This window comes from Xiphophorus hellerii, chromosome 20 (genome assembly GCF_003331165.1).
Source record: "Xiphophorus hellerii strain 12219 chromosome 20, Xiphophorus_hellerii-4.1, whole genome shotgun sequence".
Classification (NCBI taxonomy): Eukaryota; Metazoa; Chordata; class Actinopteri; order Cyprinodontiformes; family Poeciliidae; genus Xiphophorus; species Xiphophorus hellerii.
The window spans coordinates 11,992,114-12,016,257 of record NC_045691.1 but is presented as its reverse complement, the minus strand read 5'-3'; the positions used below and the strand labels follow the sequence as shown (position 1 = coordinate 12,016,257).

Sequence of the window (24,144 nt, the reverse complement as noted above, 5' to 3'; positions counted from 1 at the left end):
CATTGACTCCAGCAGCTGTATAACACAGTACAAGAATGCCCCAATTTGTAGATTTTAGTTTTTATTGTATTGATTTATTTACACAAAATTACAACAAAACACTCAGCAGTTTGTGACTGTAACAAGACAAAATGTGAATCTGTTATGGGTATGACTGTACATCCAATTATGCAGTAGCATTTTAAATATTTTTAATAAGTTTTGAAAGAAATTAGAATAGAAATCCAAGAAAAAAAACATTATACCTTGTTAATGCTCAACATGTCATTATATTATACTCTGCACACTACCAGTTGTCTAGTACAGTCATTGTAATACAAAATTATTAAATACATTTACAAATTCAAGTAAAAGACAATTTTATATTTGATGACTTGTATTTTTGCATTTACACTAATGAAACAAAAAACAAAACAACAAAAAAGCACTAGCAAAGAAATCCATACGCCAAAATCCTTTACTTCAACTGTACACTCTGACTGAAATTTAAATGTAGGCCTGGAAGAAATAGCTTTGTGTGTCTTCAAATGTCAGAAATGCACTGTAACAGATATAACATAATGTACTTGTGCAGTGATTTTAGTTGAATTAGTTGGATTATTGGATGATTCACTCTCTGAAGGCCTCAATCTGAGTCGCTGCTGCTGCTGGACCACTGTGAAGAAAACATATATGTAAATAAATATTTTACACACAAAACAACTTGTGTTTTATTTGATAGAGAAAAACTTCCACTGAAAATGAAACTGTTGACATTGAAGTTCTACTATTTAGATAGGGGTATAAATAGAGCTAAAAGGCCAAAGGGACTAGCTTCATGTTTTATTCTGTCAGGATACCGTTTTGTTCAGCAACCTAAGCTTGTTTCATGAATCAGAATCAGAATTCCTTTTAATGTCTAAAGCACAACAAACAAATAAAAAGTTGCTGATTGAGTTTCTATTGCTTTTAGACAAAGATAGTTGCTTCAGGACTAACCTATACCCTTGTATTATTATTTCAGGTGCCAGAATAATCATTTTAATTAACATCCGTGCTTTTTAACCAAGCCTCACCTTGCCATGCTTGTAGTGACCATGCATGTGGTATTTGTGAGCCTTCTTCATCTTTTTCCTCATTTTCTTATCAGATTTGTGAGAAAGTAAGCCCATTCCCAATGTCATTCCTCCAGCTAATATTCCAGCCGAAGGGTTAAACCCATCATGATGATGATGATGATGATGACCTTTGTGTGGGCCATGACCGAAACCTTTTGGGTTGTGCAGGAGGTGACCCAAATGAACACCTTTGGGATGGCAAGGATGTCCTGCAGGATGCATGGGATATGCATGAGGTCCAGGAGGTCCATAGAGCATAACCCCCGGAGGTCCATGGGGCATCAGTCCTGGAGGTCCATGATGGGTCATGGCTGGGCTCACAGGAGTGGAGTAGTGGCCTGGAGGATACTGGGCTGTAGGGTATCCAGAGTAAGCAGGATATGGAGCCTGGGGGTAGATCACAGGTCCAGGGGCAGGTAAATATGGAGCATTGTATCCAGGAGGGAATGCAGGATTTTGTTGACCCATTGGAAGGGGAGGAGGACCTGATGCACAAAAGAAGCACAATCACACACCTTCTACTTCATAAAAGTTAGAATGTGATAGAAGTATTGGTATGCTTACCTTGATTTGGCCACATGGGTTGTGTTTTAGCTTGATCAGCAGATAAGTACAAGTCTCAGAAATAGTCCTAAAAATAAGGAACATTTATTAAATGTTAAATCATTTACAAACATGCAGTAAAAACAGATTGTAAAAAGTCTATTTCAAGCTCTGTCTAATTTTATGTTCTACATATTCAGTGGTTCAACTACCTTAACAAAGTGTACTCAAATTAAAAATAAAGCCTCTATAAAAATTTAACCAAACAGACAGGAATAAATCCAGCTTTGAGAAGATTATGAAGCCAGGGCCTGTACAAAACTTTGAGGGAACTTTGCAAAGCATGGACTGCTGCTTCAGGAGTTACCAGACACAGAAAAAGTGAGAACATGGGCAACAACTAAGTTCTCGTGCTTAAACTAATCCTGACCCGGAGTAAACATCATGAGCCATGGAGAATAGGACCAAACTATCGGTCAGAGGTACAAATACTTATTCTAGAAAAGTTATGCTACATTTATGTAGTAATTCAAGCAAAAGGAGACCATAACATATACTTTAATCACATACTGTACTCCACTGGCCTCATGTAAATTATTCAAACTTTCTAAGAAACTGAATTTTGATCAAAATGACAATAAAGATTTTAAATCCATAATCCTGAGTATAGAAAAGTTAATGATATAATAAAGGACTTTTTGAACTGAATTAAGTAAAATAACTTGTGCCCTGTGATGGACTAAATGGGTATAAATAAACTTGTCAATGAGATTCTGTTATACTGAGATGTTCAGATCAGAAAAGATTGTACTTTTCCACGTTTTAATGCTCATTTTTATCTCCGTGTTCTGTTCCACACATATGGACTAAATGATAAAAGTGCTTTTCTGTAAGGTTGAATTATGAATGACAGCACCACATTATCCTTTAAAAGGAATCTACGAACCCAGATAGCCGTTTTACAACAACCAATAATTTTAAAAACAAATTTTAATGAAGCGTAATATTAACTCAAACGTGTCTATTCACACATATAAAGAAATTAGCAACAAAACTGTTTAATGTCTCAATCATTAGTCCGTATTTAAACTCTAACAACAAACACCACAAAGTACATAAATCCTGTATTTATGGAAGTTTAGCACCGTTTCATATAATAGCAAAGCCCTAATGTCCGTAAACATACTGTAAGTGCGCAGGCTTACCTGAGGAAGTTGTCTCTTGTTTTTTGAAAGGCTTTTGTCAGAAACTTGTAACGTCTTGTTAGTCTTCCGCATTAAAGCTATATTAAAATGCAAAAAGATGCCACGCCTTCCCTTAAAGGACACGTACGTAATGGCAAAATGCAGCAGCTGACGGGGACTGAAAAGTTGAAAGACTTGTTCTATTTTGTTTTGTCATACACCGAAGCTACGATAACACTCGTCAAAGAACACAGTGCAAAGAACACAGTGGAGGATGTTTCCACAGGGAGGAGTCACGAGTTACCATAGAAACACTCACATGACCTCTTTGTAGGATATTCACCGCTGTAAATGGTACCTGCACCAGAACACCATTACATCATGGACCAACTGTGTCACAGAAATGCTTTAGACAGAATCACATGCTTTGTAAAAATCAATATCAGGAAAACATTTAGGAAGATAAAATATTCAGTCTATTCAGACAATCATGACAGTATAAATTATTTATTATTGTTGTGGCTGTACATTTTGATGACTTCCAACACTTATACAACATAATCAAACAATTATTTTAGAAATAAACCTATAGTTTCAGAAAGGTCCTATATCACAGAAATATGCACTTATTTTAAATAGGACCAAAGTAAATGATGTAAGATTTAATTAAGTGTGTTTTTTTAATGCTTTAACTTATAATATGTGATTGAATCATACCAGAATGGCGATGAGTCAGCAAGTCTAAACATAGGAGTATATATTTCATTATCTTTATCAGTGATGCGTTTGTGTTTTTCTATGTGATAAGAACGGAGATTATAATTGGAAAAACCATAAAGTAAGCATTCTAAATCAGTGTTAATCAAAATAGATATGAGGTTTTTTTTAATTAAACTTAAAAAATCTAAAACAAATGCAGGCCTGTTAGATAAACTTTTACTGTCTACATATATAATTACAATTACTTTCACTATGGTGTAATTCTTAAATACAGCATCAAAGAACAGAAGAACATTCTATAGCATATGTAGAGAAGAAAAAGAAAGTTTACACAGCCATGCAAGCATGTTCTAATGCAGAACAATTTTATATTTAATATTACAGGACAAAGAGGAAAATCTCAGGACAGAGTTAATGAGTGACTAATCTGTTCACCACAGTGATCATGTGAGAAAGGAATTCAGTACTAACAATGTGCTTGGAGTTCCCTCTTTGCTGATACTGAACAAGCCCAAAACACGCAAGTCAATACTTTCCAGCTTAGGTCATAGAGTAAAAGGTATATCATTGTTTAGTGGTTACAATTCAAATTGTAGACCCTTTTTTGTGGTCTGACAAGTTCAAAGTCAGAGTTTATGGTTTCCACAATTGAGATTTGTGATCCTGAAGGTACAAAGGTGTTAAAAATTTATTGTAGGCCTTTATCTATCATTTACAAATGTTTGTCCTTCAAGGGTTACAGGAACTGTTCTCTAGAAGTCATTGTGCAAGTGGCAGAGCAAAATATGTTGTCAAGCAGGGTAGATATAGAAATCGAAACAAATAGCTGCTAAGCATTAAATAATAAAATGATTGCAGCATTTTCCTCCATAAAAAAATAATTGTAACATTTAGCTGGAAAAGAGCAAATAATCTTACTGAAGCATATTTACAATACCCACAGTTTACCAAAGAGATTAAATTTAGTCAGAATAAAGAATAGTTGTATTATTTTGGCCTCTTGATGTGTTGGTCTCTCAAGTGATTCTTCTATATGAAATAAAAACCCTAAGATGTTCAATTTCCATGCCAATAGTCACACCACACATGAAAAACATTCAGTTAAATGAGACAAGGGTATTTTATCAGATATAAGAAGAATCATCTGCCATTCACAAAGCAATTTTATCTCAATAAAATGTAATAGAAATTATCTTGTAATGTGAAGTATTGAAATCAAATGGGAAAAAACACACTACTATGTAGTTGATTGATTGATTTATTTTGAAGCCATGTAGTAACGAGCATAAAATCAGATGTTGACAACAACATAATGGGTCTAACTCTAGACTTAGCTAATATTCTACTTTGAACATAAAACTGTTTATCATAATAATTGTACTAATATCCTATGACATTTTAAAAAAACAAAACACATCATAGTTGTACACTTATTTTTGAGAATTTACACAAACGGAGAATTTCTGTACTGAAGTAGCAGAAAACTAATGACCTTACTACAAAGTAAAGTCCCATGTCCTGTAAGAGGAATGAAAATAAACTGAATCTCAGAAACTGAAAGTAGAAACTACTAGTGTGTATGCTGCTTTAGTGTCATAAATTAACTTTAAGGGGAGTTTATGAAATACTATATTTGTGCATGTGATAAGATTTGATTTAAGGTAATAAGATGAGTTGCGCTTTTGGAATAAGCATGAAGGCTGAGTGTTGAGCTTGAAGATTTAGTCTGAGTCACTGCTGCTGCTGCTACTGCTGCTGCTGCTTGAATGCTGTAAAGACAAAAAAACTTACATAATGAAACAATAAAACAATTCATATTGCCAGGTTTAAACAGAAATTACAGATGTTTCAATCAAAGTTTATGCAATAAACTATTACATTTAGTACAAGACTGACATTATAAACAACTGGATTCATGGGAGTCTGAATAATAAAAAAAAATACACAAAAAAACCCCATAATTGCAGTTTAAATTATGGCATAACAAATTAATCAATAAAAATAATCAACCATACTGGCTGAGGGCAGCGTATCCCTTAATGTCAATAATTCATTGTTCCAATAGAAGCAAGATGCTACTACTCACAATTTTCGTCTTTACATTGTATATCAGATTATTATCTATTTTTAAAAAATCATTTTAGTATGTTATTTGCTGACTAATTTCTGCTTCTTGTTTTAGATTAACATATTTTTGTTCAATGTTCCATTAAGCAATTTGTAATGTTTGTTTTAATCAGATTATAATAACATTTGCACAATGTTACATTCTCTGACTAGGGTGACTACAACAATGTCAAGATGGTCATTACAAAAAGGATCTTTAACAAATTTTTACAATGTTTTATGCACAATCACTTCCAGTTTGAACCAAGCCAAACCTCACCTTGCCATGTTTGTGGTGTCCATGCTTGTGTTCTTTCTTCATCTTCTTCATCTTTTTCATCTTCTTATGCTTTTTGTGTCCATGACCTCCAACAACCATTCCAGGCCCAGGGTGTAATCCACCATGATGAGGATCCTTGTGGTGGCCCCCTTTAGGAGAGTGGGGATATGGACCTGGATAAACACCTCCAGGAGCCATGGGATATGCCTGGGGTCCAGGAGCCCCGGGAGGTGCAATGGGAACCATGGTTGGGTTCATGGGAGCTGGGAATTGGCCTGCAGGGTACGCAGGGTTCGGACCCTGGGGGAACATTCCTGATCCAGGAGCAGTGGGAAAAGCAGGGTTGTAGCCTGGAGGGAAGGCAGGGTTTTGGGGACCCATTTGAGGAGGAGGAGGAGGACCTGATATGGAAAAGCAGCACAATTATGCACCATAGAAAAGTGATCAGATATAACTGGCATCAAACTTGTCAAAAATGTTGTTATGGGTTGGTGTGAAATCCCACCTTGATTTGGCCACATAGTCGGTGTATTAAGTTGCTTAGATGAAGAGTTTAGGTCTCAAAAAACCTCCTGCAAAATATTTATATTGTTGAGTCTTTGACAATGCAATGACACAAAAGGTTAGAAATTGTCCACATTACCATCTTGCATAATAACTTATTTTAACCACAACTCTACATTCTCTATAAAACTATCCTAATCAAAAACAGATGGTTGTTGAGACGAAACTGATTGTAAACATGAAAATGTATTCAAAATGACAGTTTTCTAGAATAATTTTCCTAAACATACATTTGTTGGCCACTTTTAATAATTATCCCTACTTCATTGTTTGTCTCTAGAAATAGTGAATCAGTCAATCAGATTGTAACATATCCACTAAGGGGAAGTTGTGCTGTTAAAAATCTCATAGTAAAGTCAGAGGTCAGAGGACAACGAGCAGGCCACAGGTAACAGGTTTGGGAAAACAAGCTAGCAGCAGTCCTAATAATGCCTCGTTACCGCTCAGGTACACCATCTCTAAATGCACAACACATCAAACTTTGAAACACACAAGCTACACCACCAAAAGACAAAATCTGGTGTCACTCCTAAGAACAGGAAACTGGGGCACATCGAAATTGGACAGAAACAGACTGAAAGAAATGCTGCCTGGTCCAATGAATGATGATTGTAGCTGCAACATTAAAATGGTGGAGTCAGAAGTTGAATTTGAAGACATGAAAGCATGAATCCATCCTGCCTTTTGTGGTGGCTTTGTGTTTGGTCTGGGGGATACTTTCTTGGCACACTTTGAATCCTTTGGTACCAACATTGTTTAAGTGACACACCTGGATTTCTTTCTTGTAAACATGAACCAAAATCTCAGTCGAATGTTTCTGACATGTTCTTGAATCAAGCTATGAAGAATTAAGGTGGTTCAGAAAGTAAAAGGCTGTCCATCGTGTTAGGAAGGCATACTTAATAAATGGGACAGTAAGTGTATTATACTTCATTTATGAAGTGACCAGTTAAAAATAAATAAAAGGAATGATTTTGACAAAAACTAAAGAAAATCTGAATATTTTTATATAATTATTGTGATTTAACCTCCATCAGATTTCCAAGCATTACAGACCACAGTGGGTGTGTCCTGTAAAGCATGGTTCTTAAGGGATAGCAACGAGTAAAACACACTGGCTGATTTCACTATTACAGTTGCCTCCAAGACCTGGACTCCATTTACATAGGCCGGGTCAAGAAGAGAGCTGGAACCATAGCCATGGATTCCAGCCACCCGGGCCACAGACTGCTTGTGCCGCTGCCATCAGGCAAGCGGTACAGGAATATATGGACTACAACAAATAGACTTAGAAACAGTTTCTTCCCCACAGCCGTCAGAGCCATTACTCCCTGCTGTCCCCCCCTCCCACACATATCATAACCTCGCAGTGACACATACATATCCCCCACCCCCACACAGCCATATTGTTCTGCACTTTGCACTGTCACATTATCTGTACTTTGCCATAATTGGACCTGCTGCTACTTCTTTGGATGGTTGAGTGCCTTTAGTTAATTTAGTTGTATATATTGTTATTATTATTATTGTGTGTTTGCTTATTTCTACTGTATATATTTGACCTTTTGCACGGGAGCTGCAATGAAAATTTCGTTGAATTCTGTTCAATGACAATAAATGCTATCTATCTATTAATTTGGTTAAAGGGATTACAATAAGAAACAGTTTATAAAAACATATTACCCTTCAAATTGAATGCAGGGGTTAAAACACTCGAAACTGCTGTTTTAAGGTAAAGTTAAACTAGTTTTAATGGGGTATCTTAATTGGCTTGTTAAAATCAACGTTAAACAACAGTGTTGCCCAAGTTCTAAATAATTTTTCGAATACAGGAAGACATTTGTCTATTTTGCAAGCAATACACCCTAAAGAAATGTTAGCCTTCTAATTATTGTAGTTCATATGTACTTGATTTGATGGCAAAATATAATGTCTGTAAAAGATATTTTTAAGGTTTACCTGAGGACCTTGTCGCTGTTCCTGAAAAGTTAGAAATAGGAAGGCTTTTGTTTATCTTCCGCATTAAGGCTGCCTATCTGCAGCAGGAAGCCACGCCCTCCCTTAAAGGATACGTACGTCGTGTACGCTATGGCAAAAATGCAGCGTTCTTGTAAAATAACACTGAAATATAGTGAGATGATTCAGCGGATATGAATTTCACCAGCATAACTTCTTCTTATTTTTACCAGAAACCCGTTACATCCCGGACATATGGAATCAAAAGGTAAAATTATTAAAAACAACAACAAAAACACTTTCCCATAGTTAAAAAAAAAACAAAACAAAACAAAAAAACACTAAAGCATTAGTGTTAACTTGTGACAGGTCATAGCAATTACAAGGAGACAGTTGTTGAAGTCAGATAAAACAACAGTCAAATAAGTGAGGAACAAAACAAAAGAAATACACTGATAAAGAAATAAAAATAAAACAACAAAAATACAAGTAAAAGAAATAAAGGACAAGAAACAATGAACTAAATGTGTTTGCTGCAACTATAGGTATTCAAGTAGATAATGTATATATTTTTTACGCTGCTGCCTGTGCATATGTGATTGCACCATGTATAGGGATTGATGTGCTTGTAAGTGTACTCAGAAGTGAAGAGAGAAATTAGCAGTAGTAATAGAGGAGAGGGTCACAGATGTGGAGGAAAGAGAAACCATTAGACTTAGAAGGAATGCCCTGTGTTATAAGTCTTCTGTAGTAGTCATCATCCTACCCTCCAATCAATGCAATGTGTGAATCTGAGCCTGCAGGTGTGGTGCACAAGCTAAGTTCCCATGGCATCCTTTGAAACTGCACCTCCCTCTGGTTGAAAATAGAGGACAGAATGACATAGCAGGATACAAATACACAACATTATGTTATATATAGAACTGAAGTGGTCAATTGAACGTGACCTACTTTGAAATCAAAGAAGAAAAGAAAAGGGAAGAGTCTGAAAAATAAAAATAAAAAACAACCTGCTTGCCTGAGTGACCAAATCCGGGGGTTTTAATAAAACACAGCATTGAGGCTTTCTTGGTAGAAAGCAATCTTCATGCCAAATTTTGACTTAATAATCTTTAGTTCAGTTTAATTTGCAAAAATAAGTCGTCAGCAAACAAAGCACCGCCCCTCTCGGATATTTCGTGCTGTCCGATACTTCATAACAAGTGCCACTAATTTCCAATCAGCTTTGAACGACAGGTTTGTCTGTTGGAGAACCTAGCTAAACTTGAGAGGTTTGCACTGGTGAAGTCATGGATCAAAATGTAGATTTTTTTTACTCACTGAATGCCTACTGAATTTAAGCTGAACATTAATACAAGTTTTTCAAGCTGTTTTTACTCTTTATTTACAGACGGAGTGTGAAGCTGATATGGAGAAACTAGTGGATGTATTTGCAGAGGATTCAGAAAGTGATAAGACATTTGATGGTTTTTCTGACTCTGAGCTCACAGAAACGGTATGTTTTTGCACTTATTGCCAACAAACGTAACATTAGATATGGCATAGAAACTATTACTTGTAATATGTCGACAACTTTTAATTATTCCGCTACCAAATCCATTTTCCCACCTTTTTTACTAATAAATTCGACTGGAGAATGTCTTAGAAATCTGCCTCTTATGACAAATCCTTGCTGTTTACCTACAGAATTTGGGTTTGCATCATGAATCACAACCTGACTCTTCTCCCATGGAGCCAAAGACCACATCTAAACCACCTGCTGCCTGTCAGCCCTTCAGGCTGAGGATTGCACTTCGCTCTGGCTCGTCCTCTTCTTTTCAGCTCTCAGAGTTTGAGGATGAAGAGGAAAATATTGCAGCAAAGAGAGGGGTGAAGAGACCGAGAGAGCGCAAAAGGCCAAAGAAGGGCAAGCATGTGAAATTTGAGGATGAGGAGAAGGCTGTGAGTCAACCGCATCAAGCTGAGGATAATGGATCAGGTTCTGCAAAAGATGAGTTGGATAATTTCCTGGCCAAGAGAGAGCAGAACATCAAGGCCAACAAAGCAATGGTAAACCAGAAACGCATGCCTTGTGGTGACGTTTGTAAATTTGTATGTTAAATTAAAGAGTTTTCTTGGATGTAGAGGCTGTAATTAGTGCTATAAAACATCTAAGGAAAGTAGTCACTAAAAATTTGTCAAATATTTTTCTAAATGCCCTAAAGTTGAACTTCTAACACAAAAAATACAGTAAGTGTTGATACTAGATGTTTGAGTATTTAACACTGATTGTTTCTTTTATTTCCAGTATGTGTATTTTTATTTATATAGGTAATTTCAATACAATCTGGAATCAAATTTTTTGATCATGAAGCCACCAGAGAAGAACAAGCTGAAACAGCAGATTTTTTTTCCCTCCTCATTAATCTCTAAAGATTAACGAGAAGGATTTTTTCCTCCTCATTAAGAAGATTTATGAAGATTTTTCAGGTGATTCACATGCACTTTTTGTATGTGAAGAGGAACATTAGACCAGAACGTTTTTCTGGTCTGAAGCCATTGGTCACTAGACCTAAGCTGTTTGAACATTATTGTCACCTGCAGATTAGACTGCAACTGATAGATTGACAGGAGGTTGTGCAACCATAATTTTTACAGTCTGCACTGTTGGTGTGCTAATGGACATGTCTCCTTGATTATAAGCTTAACATGTGGAAAATTACCAAACACAAGCCAAATAGGGATACCAATATGTGTATTTTATGAATCCTCATGCTTCATATAAGACTAAGTCCTCTGATTATGAACAATGAGCCTGTTACCCTACATTTGTCATAATATGTTACTACTTATATCAGTTTTAGAGTTGGTGAATTAAGCACTGGTATTAATTTACTATTTATTACATTCATATCAATTCCCCAACAGTTGGCCCAGCTAATGGCAGAAGCTACAGAAAATGCCTGGAGCAGCTGGCTTTCTTAAAAAACAAGCAGGCAGACCAACGACAAAAGGGAAAAGCTCTGTGAGTATGATGGAAAGATCGGAAATGGACATCTTTCTGCTAGTCTTCACAGTTTTGCAGTAGACTGAATGTCTGAGTAAGAGGTGCCTTTATTTCAATAGCACATTTTAAAAACCTGCTGGGTAGCCAAAGTACTGTACATTAAAACAAATATGTAAAAAAAACATAGAAAAATACAAAATGTACACATACAACATGGCAGGGTTATTTTAAGGTGCCATACAAGACAATATCACAGTGTGTTGAAAGCCAAGGTATAAAAGTGTGTTTTTATTAAACATAAAGAAAAAACTAAAAGTAGACTTTCAAATTGGTACCTATTCAAATAGTTAATAATGACTGCTGTTTTTGTTTGGTAATTTGGTACTGAATTTGAAATTCAAGTACAGATTTAATAAATACAAGATTCTTAACCTGAATATTCCTTTGGGACTAACTGATTATGTGGATTCATTTCCAATTTTCCAGCGCCCGCCTCGCTCTGGTCAAAATGACAGGGAGACCAGGAGGAACCCAGAACGGGCTTCTCGCAGACAGACCCGCTCTATGGGGGGAATTGAGGACCCTTCATCTCCTCTGGAAGCAGATGTGGAGCTCAGCTTGGAGGAAGAGCAGTTGGAGGTCAGTTAAACAACAAACTGAACAATAAACTAGTTTGTTTTGCTCTACAAAATAATTCTGATATTGTATAATTGACATTGGTAATCAATGAGAGCTAAATATGGTTATTTAGGTGTTTACTGAAATAATGCACACCTTCATTACCTGTTTTAGGTTCGCCGAGCTCCACGTCGCCACGGCACTCCACGACCCAATCAGAAAAACCCTCACATTATCCGTCCAGTAGATGACATCACTGAAGACGAGTTGGAGTTGGTTGCTGACAATATGACTGACAAGGTTTACAACAGTGTCACAGTAAGTTCAGTGGTGAACTTAACACTTACAAACTCACTCAGTTTATTTCTCCAGCCAAATCTGTAACGGACATGCTCATCTTTTCATTTGTTAAAATGCAACAAATTATTTAGCTCTTTAAAATCTAAGTCTAACATGGCTCAGAAATGCGTCTTGTTATATTATTTTTGGCAGTTACCGCTTTGTAATCTTATTGACATTCCTTGTTTTATCAAACACCAGGTCTCATAAAACCTTCTCTGTGGTTGCAAAAGAAATGTATAGATTTTTGAGGGGGAAAAAGTGAAGACTGATTTCTACAAAACAATGACAATTAAATAAAAATATGTAACATAAAATCAGTGATTGCATAAATATTTGCCCCCTGCAAGGCTGCTTTCACTGGATGCACATTTTAATCAGAAGTGCACATCTGGATGCTGCGGTTTTGCTCCAAATTTTCCTGGCAAAACTCTTCAAGCTCAGTCAGGTTTTCTTCAACCCATTTCTGTGTAGCTTTAGCTTAATGGTTTGGGTCGTTATCTTGCTGGAAAATAAATGTTCTCTGGATCATAGTTCTCTTGAAAATGGAAAGAAAATGCCCGCCAGGGTTTTCCTCCATTTTGCTTCATTCATTGTACCTTTCCAAGCCTTTCAGGGCCTGCTGCTGAGAAGCATTCCCACAACATGATACTGTCCCCGCCATGCTTGTGATGATGATTTTGTGGTGATGTTCAGCATTTGGTCCTGCCAAACAGAAGTGTCTTGTCCAATAGCCAAAAACACCACAGAACTTTTTTTGACTTGGCCATGTAGTCTCCAATATGCCTCTTGGCCTAGTCCTAATGCCACGTTTTGTTGATCATGATTGATTTGTAAAAGCAATTAACAGATTAAATACATAGGTTAATATTTTTCATTGGCACTCTATAAAGTTAATAATATCTTTATTTTTTTGTCAGGGCTCCACGTGCCATCAGTGCCGGCAGAAAACTGTCGACACAAAGACTTGCTGCCGCAATGAGAACTGTCGAGGGATTCAGGGTCAGTTCTGCGGGCCGTGCCTGAGGAACCGATATGGAGAGGATGTCAGGAAGGCTCTGCTTAATCCGGTCAGTGCTCTCTACTGCTTTAGTGTAAATAATTAACATACAGCCACAGTGTTTCCATTCTGATGATAGATTATATTCCATAAATAAAATTGGCAACTGCAATAAACTCTTATGTTGACTTTGTTATGGTTTTATTTAAGAAGTAGTGTTTACATTCATAATAGAGAAACAGTGAAGAACTTGGAATTAATGAAAATATTAATCAAATTCTTAGCAGAAATTGCTTTTGTTAAGACAAGGCAGTAAAACGATAAACAATGTTTTTCTTTTTACTATTTTTAAAATGTTAATTGATAGGGTTTTTTCTGTTGTTGACTGCCTTGCATACCTTTGGTTCATTATTTTGGCATAACACCTATCTTAAGATTCAGGTCATGAACTGCTGCCCAGAAAAGGGTTGTTCCCATAAACACCGCTTAGCTTCCACACCCTGAAACCACAAATTACCCTTAAATGTTTGGTTGCAAGCTTTGGAGGAGGTTTCAGTGATGTTTGTATTGTGTGCTTCTCCTAGTCTTTGCATTTGTGCAACTTCACATTGAAATGTAAGATTTTTCTGCTTGTTGTTGATGCTATTTGTTTTAGGACATCCTGTACTAGAAGGCTTCATGTTCTCATTAGCTTATGTTTTTAATTCTAGGTTTAGATATTATGGAAAAAGTAAAACGGGTAGTGTAGTCCAACTATAATCCTTGTTATGGTATCAAAAAGGTTAAAAAAACTATTCTTAAATTTTGATTTTTATATTTGTTTTGAATCTATTTTCTGCAAATACATTTCAGCTCACTAAGTGCTTTAGGCTATTTATTTTTTTTTTAAATGTAGAAAAATAATTTAGATAGAAAAAGAATCTAATGGATTTTTTTAGGGCCTTAATATGTTTTTTTTGACTGAGTCAACCCACATTTAAAATAAAAAAAAAAGAATGAAAAAGGACTATATCACTGTTTCTTTTCTGTTATTTAAATCTTCGATCGGACTGAACCGCTGAATGGTTATAAAACTGGTTCTGCTTTAAGAGCCAAACAATGAACTAACAGTCCTAATTTAGAATAAATGTGTCAAAGTATAGATTAATTAAATCCAGATTTGACAAAACTGTGAAGATTTTTAGGTGGAGCCAGATAAATAAAACCAAAACTTGTGCCTTTTACTACTGGTCTTAGAGCCAACCTCAGCATTATTTTAGAATTCATAGAAACCAACTAAGCCAATCAAATGTCTGTAAAATACTTGAAAGTTGAATCTGGAAAAGTTTGAAATATTTTTGAAAGTTAATGTAGCCAAAGTTCAAATTACCTGTGTTTTTGGCTATTGGTTTAGACACTTCTGTTTGGTGAATACCAAAACACAAAAACATGGGGGGCAGCATCATGCTGTGGGAAAGCTTCTCAGCAGCAGGCCCCAGAAGGCTTGTGAAGGTACAATGAATGAAGCAAAATAGGAAAATCCCGAAGGGCATTTTCTGGAGAAACAGGTAGCCAAAATTCAGATTACATCCCCCCCCATTTACAGGAATGTAAATGCCCCACATGGCTTGTGTCTTATCATTTTAAAAATTACTGAAAATATACTATATTACAAAATGCAGGCAAGGGTGAAGTTAACAGGATCATGTAATCACAATGTTTATTTTTAGTTTGTATCACTTATCCTTCTAAACTTTGTGGCGTCTCCTCAGGACTGGAAGTGCCCCCCATGCCGCGGTATTTGCAACTGTAGTTTCTGCCGCCAGCGCGAGGGCCGATGCCCTACTGGCATCCTGTTCCCTCTGGCTCAGTACCGTGGCTTCTCTGACGTCCACTCCTACCTCAGCAGGTGAGATTCAGACTCCTGTAACTTGATTATGCTGTTTACCAGTAAGAATGGCTAAATATTTAATGTATTTGTTTTTTGTCCTTGCAGCCTCCGTGAAAAACTGAAGGACGAGGAGAAAGTGGAGATGTGATTTTAACTCTGTGTGGACATTTGTTCAGTTTGTTGCATCTTATGATGTTTTTGTTTTTACAGTTTTTAAAAATTTAACCAAGTTTTTGCTGTCCTTTGTGTATTGTGAATAAAGCTAAAGACATGTTCGCAAAGAAATGAGAAAGATGTCCTTTTAATCCAGCTGTTGGCATTTGCAGTTGTTATATAAACAAGTTAAAAAAATCCCTTATTTAAAAACGGGGAGGAAGGAGGTAAGAGCACTTGCTGTCCAATGAGTTGAAGTTTTAAACATGCATTGCACAGGTTACAATTCATACAGAGCATAATTATGAAGAAAATAACAATTAGGAAAATAATGTATTAGGCAAATACATCCTGACAATGCCTTTTGCTACTTGTTTGGACAAGTAAATGAAGAGTACACACAGTTGGACTTGCTGGATGTTTTCCAGTTATAATTTTGGCATTTGCATCACCAGGTGAGTACTTTTAGAAAGCTTGTGGACCAAAGAAAGATTCCCCAAGTAGTTTTTATAAAAAGGAGCATAAACCTTTGGTCTGGAGCTTGTATATTTAGTACTTAACATTATTGCGAAGAATTCTGACCATATCTGAAAACTTAACCAAAGAGGGGAAAACAAACCACTGACATGGCTGTGAGGAAGATATAAGATGGAAAAGAGACTGGAAGATCTGGATCTTATAACATTATATGAAAAGCTTTGAAGTTTACAAATTTAATCTACATATATATAAAAAATAAGATTACGATTGATTGTGCATAAGACGTACAGACAACAGAAAGGCAATCACCTGCAACCATGTTATATATTCCTGTTTGTGCTAAGAATTTCTGTACTGTTTACTAAAAAAAAGTATATATACATGGAAAATATGCTTTGCTTCTATCCAGACATTAAAGCATGATGGCTTGAATTTTTTCACAAAAGAAGTGAAAGTTATTCTCAGAATTTCATGACAAATATGCTCCAACACATTTGTGCTGCTGGCTTCAACAAAATGACAACTTGAAAATTTGCAAGACGTTTTCATTATTTGCAGACGTTTCATTTTGAGATGATGTGTCGGTTAGCCTGAGGGACATGAAACGTCAGCCTGGGCCGTTCAGGAAACCTCTGAGGTGTAGAAGAAAAGTGGGGCAAAGCTTAAAACAGCGAGAGAAAAAGATCAAGAGTTTGACTTAGTGTCATCTCTTCATTGAAGAACCTCAACAGAATTCCAGCGACATCATGGCGTGTGCTGACCTGTGTTTTAGTGTAAAATCATTTCCCTTCACAGGAAATAGGATTTCACAGTGATTTTTGCAGATTGAGATTTTAATCCCAGCTGTCCACCTCAGAAACCTAAATACCACAAGCCTCTACATACAAGAATGCAAATCAAATTTCTGTCTCAGTTCTACAAATTATAAGCATCGGACAACCCCCTTCAGACTGACACCTCCAAGAGGTTCTGTTTCTGCTGGAACATGCCCTTTGACCCCCCAATCCCTCCCATACGTCCAAATTTATAGTTGAGCATCTCTCTCACACTGTCCCTAGTAACTGTTGCCATTGAGCTGGTGAAGGTCCACCTGCATCATGTTGATGCCACTGCTGGCTAACCGAGCAAGGCTTTCTGCAGATAAGGTTTCCATGGTGACAATGGTGTGCTGGTCATTGTTTGAGCCGGCTCCTGCGCTGATTTCTGTTCCTGCCGACGGAGAAGCCGCATCGGCTGACACGGACGATGCTGTTGCCTGTGACTGGTACTTTCTTGTTCAGGTGGGTCTTGATGTGCTTGGAAAGGTGGTCGCTGCGCATGAAGCGTTTGGGACACTCGTGGCATGCAAATTTTTTCTCTCCTGAAAGTAAGAGTAGGAAAATATGTCAAAGGACTGTGCACTGACGGCTGTGCAATTAGAAAATCTTAAAATTTGTGCTCAGTCATTTGAATGTAGTCCTTGGCCTGGACACTGAACTCCTCACCTGTGTGTGTCCTCTTATGGCGCTGAAGCTCATCTGAACGCGTGAATCGTTTGCCACAAAACGACCAACCGCAAACGAAGGGCCGTTCTCCTGTGTGCCAACGAAGATGGGCTCTAAGGTGGGACGTCTTGCCGTAGATCTTCCCACAGCCGCTAATGTGACAGATGTGCTGCTTCTTCTTATTTGGGTCACTATACAAAGTCAAAAATGTTTAGGAGTTAATTTTTAACCTGATCTGATATTTGGAGGTTTACATAATCCACTAAAGTGAAAACTCTACAATAAAATATCTGAGTTTCAGGGTAAAGACTGCATCAACGCATACAGCTATCTAGGGTACGCTAAAATAAACCGACAGGATTATTCATTTTTTCATTTGTTGCATGACTATTACATTTTAATTAAATATGCAGCAGAATTAATTTTGCATAAAAACTGTCATCAATTTATCTGAGGTTTAGAAATAATCTCAAATTTCACAAAAGTCCAAAAACCTTCTGGAAATTTACCTCGTCGTCTCCCAGGATTATTAACAGGATTTTCCCCTCTCTTTAATCACATCTATACCATGTGTAACATGACCACTAGATGTCGCCAAATCCTTTCAGACTGATACTTCAGGAATGTAAAGTTTAACCATTTCTGAAGCTAAAACATGATTAATCGCACTAAATTTTGAAAGCTAGACAAAACACTACATTGTAATAAAATAAAACTTACTCAAAGGAGTTAAGCACTTTAATACATTTCATTATTGTGGTAACACATTTACCCAAGACACCAGCCATACAGATCGGTGACGTACCGTGGCTCTCCGTCTTTGCACATCGGACAGGTGCAAGCTTCTCTTCGATTTCGTCGTCCCTGAGGTTGAGGGCTTAAATCCTCATCCTCCAGAGGTGCGCCGTCATCCAAACCATCTCCGCCTGTCTGCAACACCTGGTCCCCTGTAATAATTGAGAAGAAATAATCCAAAGGTAAAGTTATGAAATCTTCCAGCCTAAATACAAACAATTTATCAACTTCTAAAAAAGGTTTTCCTTTTTTTTATGTGTTTTTGTGCAGCGATCATTATGATAAAAAATTTTTTTGGAAACTATATTTCATTTTTAACATTTCCTTTAAATTAAAAGGAAATGTTATGTCTTTTTGTTTTATACAAAAAGATATAAACAATGACATTACAGCAACTTAATTCTTTGTAAAAGAATTGTTAATGCTGCACACCCTGTTCAGTTTCACCATCATGCAAACATTTGATTAATTTCAGCTCTGGCTGCCAGTGGTTTCAACGAAACCATTAGTAGTGAAGCTGCAGTCTTGCTAAAAACCTGCTGTTGTGGCCAAACCACAACTGCAGTAAAATATTAAAATGGGAGTGGAAGTCGTAAAAAAAACAAACAAAAAAAAAACCTGACGGCATCATTCACAGTGTGGTTAAAGTTTCACATGAAAACTAATGGCTAAACTGGTTCAACCAGATTTGAGCACCGGATCAGGAAATGCAGAAGTCATTATTTCAGCAAGGTGATGACAAGATAGTTGAGAACAAAATGATCAAAAATCTCCTGAACTTTTTTTTATAAATAACAAAAATGGAACAAACAAACATTAGTTACAGAATTAGTACTAAAGACTTTTATAAACTATCCCAGTTGTTTAATATGCTGGTAAATTACAGACCTGTTGTGCTGGTGATGGGATGGGAACTCCTGGCAGCTGATGCATCTGCAGCCCAGTGCTGCCCAGTGTGTTAAGGTTGATGGTCTGAAGGCTCGGGATCTGGACCGCGTTGACCGGGATCCCTGCAGCACCAGCCGCCCCCTGATTCTGCCCCAGCTGGGGCAGGGACTGCACCGGGGCCAGAGTTATCTGTGTCCCTGTGGGACTCTGGATCTGAATGGTCTGCCAGCTAACCTGGCCATTAGGGCCCACTGTGCGCAAGAGGATGGGCCCCGTGTTTGGCATAATTTGAAGATTTTGAAGCCCCTCTTGACTGAGTGTTGGAGTTGCAAACACCGGACCGCCTGCCGTGGCCTGGATGGCCTGAAGAGGCGCTCCACCCTGGATGACCTGCTGAGGCTGGATGAGGATTTGTTGCGGCTGCTGGCCGTCTCTGTTGTCCGGCTGAATGGGGATGTTCTGCTGGAACATGCCCGTCGCCGAGCCGTTACTCTTCTGTGTTTGGGTGGCGCCATAAGAGGATGAGGTCTGCGTTGTAGCAGTGGATGCCGTGGTCATGTACCCCGTCCCACTGCTAGAGGAGGCTGGCTGCTGCTGAACCAGCTGATTGCCTCCAGCCTCTCCGCTACCGTTAACATCTCCCACCGCTGCACCCGTGGCAACAGGCAACAACGTGATGTTTCCATTCAGAGACAGTGGCATATTTGCCAGGAACTGGGCCTGGTTTTGCAACACACCGTTGCCTAAGCTTATATTTTGTATGGGGATTGCCCCCTGAAGGACGCTGGGCATGGTTATGATGTTCCCAGCGGCGCCAGCTCTGTTGGTCGCAGCTATGATCTGCTGGCCGCTGGGAGAGGACACAATCTGAAACTGCTGCCCTTGTGCTGCTGCGGCGGATACAGTCGGGTCCTGCTGAGCATGTGCAAAATGTAGCGGCTGACCGTCTACTGTCTGGAACTGCGGTATAACTTGGTACTGTATGTTGGGCATCATGCCTGATATAGTGGTAAGCAACTGCTGACCTGGCACTGATGGAGCCTGGGCTACTACGTACTGCTGTTGCTGCTGACCCTGAGTGCTCACAGCCGCTGCTGATGTTGACAGCACCTGTCTGCTCTTGCAGTTGTCTCCTCCGGCCATCACCCCTGACGAGTCAGTGGTGATGGTGTTGGAGCCTGAGGATGCCTGAATATTGAGGGGGACAACCTGCCAACCGTTGGCAGTGGAGGTAAAGACGCCCTGATTTATTTCCAGCTGCTGCTGATTATTTTGTTGCTGCTCGGCTGAAGAGTCGTTCTCTCCAGGGGTGTCGATTCGACTGCACGTAGCGGCCAACAGGGCCAGAGGAGACGGCTGCTGTGATTCCTGTGATAAAGCACAAACATTTAAATGGCTTGGGAATCTGTAGCGTAGTGTGTTACATACAGTACCACTGAAATTACCAGAATTACTTCAAGATTTTCTTATTGCCAATAAAAAACACCCTAATGAGAGGAAAGAAAAAAATAGCGACGGAATAGGACATGCAGTCACTATCAGAGTTGGACATTAAGATATGAACTGAAATCGCAGATGTTAACTTTGAATTTTGGTTTTAAGGAAAAACAAAACAGCACATTTTACAGCAATTAGAGCGAAGAAATTTTAATAGTTAACTTTTTACATTAATCAGATGAGATTTCATCCTACACATCCTGATGCATCTTCCATAAAATCTGACTACTCATAGAAATCTCCCATTTTACCACCTCCAGACAGACCATCCTCAAGCTTCCTCCACCAAACGTGGCTAGTAGTAAACAGCGTGCTAAGAGATTATGTTTTCAGGCAATTTCTCTGATCAATAGTCTTTCCTTTCTGAGCACAAAATAAAGACTGGTGAGACAGTTTCTGGACATTTTGAGCCTGTACACATAAAAAATACACATAGTTCACATATTAAACTAATTCAAAAGATACCTTACCATCTTTGCAAAAATGTAGAATGTTTGTTTAAATAAATAAATTCACAGGAGATCAAAGACAAAGTAAGACAAGAAAAAAACTGAGACTTAAATATCAAACAAAACTAATATCTTAAGCAGAATTATTTCAATAAATATATCAGGTATTTATGTGAGACTAAATGTTTAAAATAGATTTGATAGTATAAGGAGAGTGACCAGCTTTCAAAGTTAAGACCCAAATCTAAACATTTTAGGAAGAAGGTATTTGATTTTTAAATTGACCACAACGATGATATGTGTGGCTCGCTTTGTGTGTGCAAAGCCACATACAAACACTGCATTAAAATCACTTTCGAGCTGCCTATATTACAGTGTAGCACTTCTGGTGTAGTTGGTCTTTAGAGAAAAAACATGGGGGGCTGAGTTTGGGAGGGACCACATTTTTCAGGAGCGACGGCGGGCTCGGCTTCCCCTCCCCCCAAACCCACCCATCGCCCTCCCACACTTTATTCTGCCCTATAAACTAGCACACTCCTCTAGCCACCCCCTCCGAGGCCAGCCAAATGGGCCGAGCGAAACGCACACGATGTGCCCGGCTAAGACGGGAACACCCCGTGTGGGCGAAATTTACCTGCCCATTCCCCACCCCGGTGACATGTGCTCCGGGGAGAAAAATCAACATCCCGCACAGTTTCAAACACAGACGGATCACAGAATCACTCCAACAACACCATCACAGAGACAGTCGTGCAGTTTTGCAACAGTGCGGTTTGTGTGACAGGTTAACCTACTTGTGAGTTTGTGTTTCGCTTCTGACTGAATCCTCCACCGCTCTCCACAGCGGCCATTTCACCCTGCTGCTGCTGATCTGCGGAAGAAGAGTTGGAAGATCACCGACTTCTTAAGCGGCAAATGCACAAACCGAGTAACATTTCGCAACAAAGTACAAACGCAATCAAATACACTCAAATAAAGCGACTTGTGTGAGGTTTGGAATTGTTTTGTGGGGGTTATAGCAAGGAAACCTACGTCGGGTTACTTACACTGCCAGCTAGCCGATTAGCTAAGTAATGTGTAGAAAACTCGCTAGGCATTAGCTAAAGTGACCGACACAGCTCCAACTGCTCGGTGAAATACAACAAGTTGTCTATATTAAAATAAAAAGTGTAAAACGAACCCATAACTATACAGTATGAAAACGAATACGTTTCTTTAAATAAATGTTAGTGGTGTATCCAACAAGTAGCTATAAATAAGCGTCAGTTTCTCACTTTTAAAATGCTTCCAACGTCCGATCGATAACAAAACGATGTCGTATTAAATCTGAGTAAAATACTGCGCTCTGCCATTACTTCATAGTGTTAATATATATGTACTCTCCTAATTAGGTCACCGAGTTTTTAAAAGTTCACTTACTGCTCATAATTTGAAGACGGGAGGAGTTTCTTTGCTCTTTTTCGGCTTGACAACTTTTCACAACTTCACACAAACTTAACGCCTCCCCCCTCTCTTTGAAGAAGGAACAGTGGTGCGTTCAATTTATTCACCACTAGGTTACTGGAACAAACTCACTGACCCTTTTCCCTGTATTTGTTGATGTAAGTTTAGTCTGGTTTCCATTTTGGTTATTTAACCGTAAAGAGATGAAATGGCGAATGAAACCGCTGGTTGTTTCAAAGAATTACACATATATAGAGTTTGTAAATAACATCTTTTTGAGAAACTGAGATGAATTTTAACAACCAAATTTTCGTGACACTGCTGCAAAATGAAGTAATAGCTTAAATAACATCTGTGTAATTACATGAAGTAGTATAAAAGACCTCAGAATATAATTTATTATGTATCAATTTATGAAGGACTGATAGTGTCAAAATTGGCAATAAATAGAGACATAAATTATAAATGGCTTGATAAACTCACTAATGCAAAATATCCCGTCCAAAAATAAAAACTTTCCCAACTTATTTGATTATTCAGTGTGACATAAGTTTAAATCTGTGTATCATTTTTAGCACTATTGAATTTACATTAAAATTGAAAGCACTGAAGGACCCACTCAGTTAATATTCACAATTCATTAACAACAAAGGCAGGACAAAAAATGGCACGTAAGGCCAAAAAGATTACTGACCAAAAAGAACACACAGGCTTAAACTCATTTTCCAAGAAAATATCTTTATAATGTTCAAAATTCATTGAAAAACGTTCTAATGACTAAGGAGACCGAAGCATCATGTTTTTAAAAGATTTTTATCTTGATATATCTGGCATAAAGAAAACTACCATGATATTTCAGGAAAACAGTTGAATTTGGATTTGGTAGAAAAATGGCGTGTCAATGTTTAGTGGCTGTATCCTGGCGGAGTCCAGTTATTACTTTCTGAACTTAACCCCAAAAGCATTATTTTTCAGCAGGTCGATGATCCAAAGAACCACCAACTCCAACTCTGACTTTGGACATTCATGCTGAAAACCCCTCCAATGTAGTTTTATGTAAATCAGTGCCAAAAGAGTAGAACATATTTTCCCCACAGCAATGTAAAAAAAACAACACAAACAAAAAACAAACTATTGATTATTGTTTTACACATTAAACAAAGTTAGTTTGGATGTATTTTTCAATTAATCAATTAAATCATTAACCCCAACCATATTTTTGTCTAATATTAAAATGTATTTTATGACCTGAAACATTTAAATGAAAGAAAAAAAAAGACATTTTTGCAGTGGGCAGTTTTTTCTTTATGGAACTGAATATCAGAGCGATAAAATATGTGCTAAACACCCCGTAAATCTTTTTTTAGTTGTTTTATTTATTTATTTATTTTTACCTTTAATTGAACGTTACTTGAGCTATCACTAATTATAAAAGAAGCGCACCTTGTTCTAACTTCCTTTTAAATGACACATTTCATATCAAATTGCAGAGCGTGGAACAGCCTACGCCAGCGAATCAACCAATGGGATGAAGGAACGTGCAGTTGACTGGGCGGGATCAAGCATGGTAGGTTGCGCTCCTGAACATGATTGACGTTTGGTTATGTGTTTTTCCCATAAACAGCGTCACCAGCAAATAATCTAAGTAAATACTGATAAGTTCCTTTCTCGATGAAAGCCAATCTTATCATA

At 37.8% G+C, this 24,144-nt stretch overlaps 4 protein-coding genes across 5 annotated transcripts; 1 reads left to right on the top strand and 3 right to left on the bottom strand.

The window, feature by feature from the left end:
• Positions 1-44: 44 nt before the first annotated feature.
• Positions 45-3,065, bottom strand: LOC116711206 (proline-rich protein 13-like). Its single transcript, XM_032550608.1, has 4 exons — positions 2,846-3,065; positions 1,662-1,728; positions 1,056-1,582; positions 45-655 (listed from the first exon to the last, which is right to left on the bottom strand). Exons 2-4 carry the CDS (start codon positions 1,675-1,677, stop codon positions 626-628), a joined length of 573 nt encoding a protein of 190 aa, XP_032406499.1. The 5' UTR covers positions 1,678-1,728; positions 2,846-3,065; the 3' UTR covers positions 45-625.
• Positions 3,066-4,784: 1,719 nt separating this feature from the next.
• On the bottom strand, positions 4,785-8,581 carry LOC116711032 (proline-rich protein 13-like). 2 transcript variants are annotated; one of them, XM_032550403.1, is made up of 4 exons: positions 8,454-8,581; positions 6,435-6,502; positions 5,931-6,327; positions 4,785-5,313 (listed from the first exon to the last, which is right to left on the bottom strand). In XM_032550403.1, exons 2-4 carry the CDS (start codon positions 6,449-6,451, stop codon positions 5,266-5,268), a joined length of 462 nt encoding a protein of 153 aa, XP_032406294.1. In that variant the 5' UTR covers positions 6,452-6,502; positions 8,454-8,581; the 3' UTR covers positions 4,785-5,265. The 2 variants fall into 2 exon arrangements, with proteins under 2 accessions (XP_032406294.1, XP_032406293.1); XM_032550402.1 differs by having other exon boundaries at positions 5,931-6,331; positions 6,436-6,502.
• Positions 8,582-9,646: 1,065 nt separating this feature from the next.
• Positions 9,647-15,548, top strand: LOC116710632 (cell division cycle-associated protein 7-like). Its single transcript, XM_032549776.1, is given in 10 exon segments — positions 9,647-9,751; positions 9,841-9,945; positions 10,137-10,499; positions 11,358-11,378; positions 11,380-11,454; positions 11,923-12,075; positions 12,229-12,372; positions 13,314-13,463; positions 15,145-15,281; positions 15,369-15,548. Coding segments are annotated over 10 exon segments (1,203 nt in total). The 5' UTR covers positions 9,647-9,739; the 3' UTR covers positions 15,412-15,548.
• On the bottom strand, positions 15,547-22,538 carry sp1 (sp1 transcription factor). Its single transcript, XM_032549775.1, is given in 8 exon segments — positions 15,547-17,143; positions 17,145-17,256; positions 17,381-17,571; positions 18,186-18,327; positions 19,064-19,081; positions 19,084-20,431; positions 21,804-21,880; positions 22,429-22,538. Coding segments are annotated over 8 exon segments (2,088 nt in total). The 5' UTR covers positions 22,436-22,538; the 3' UTR covers positions 15,547-16,950.
• Positions 22,539-24,144: the final 1,606 nt, after the last annotated feature.

Coding starts and splice junctions, on each gene's coding strand:
- LOC116711206 (XM_032550608.1), bottom strand. Junction 656..1,055: donor GTCACTACAAGCATGGCAAG/GTGAGGCTTGGT, acceptor TTTTCTTCACAG/TGGTCCAGCAGCAGCAGCGA.
- LOC116711032 (XM_032550402.1), bottom strand. Junction 5,314..5,930: donor GACACCACAAACATGGCAAG/GTGAGGTTTGGC, acceptor TTGTCTTTACAG/CATTCAAGCAGCAGCAGCAG.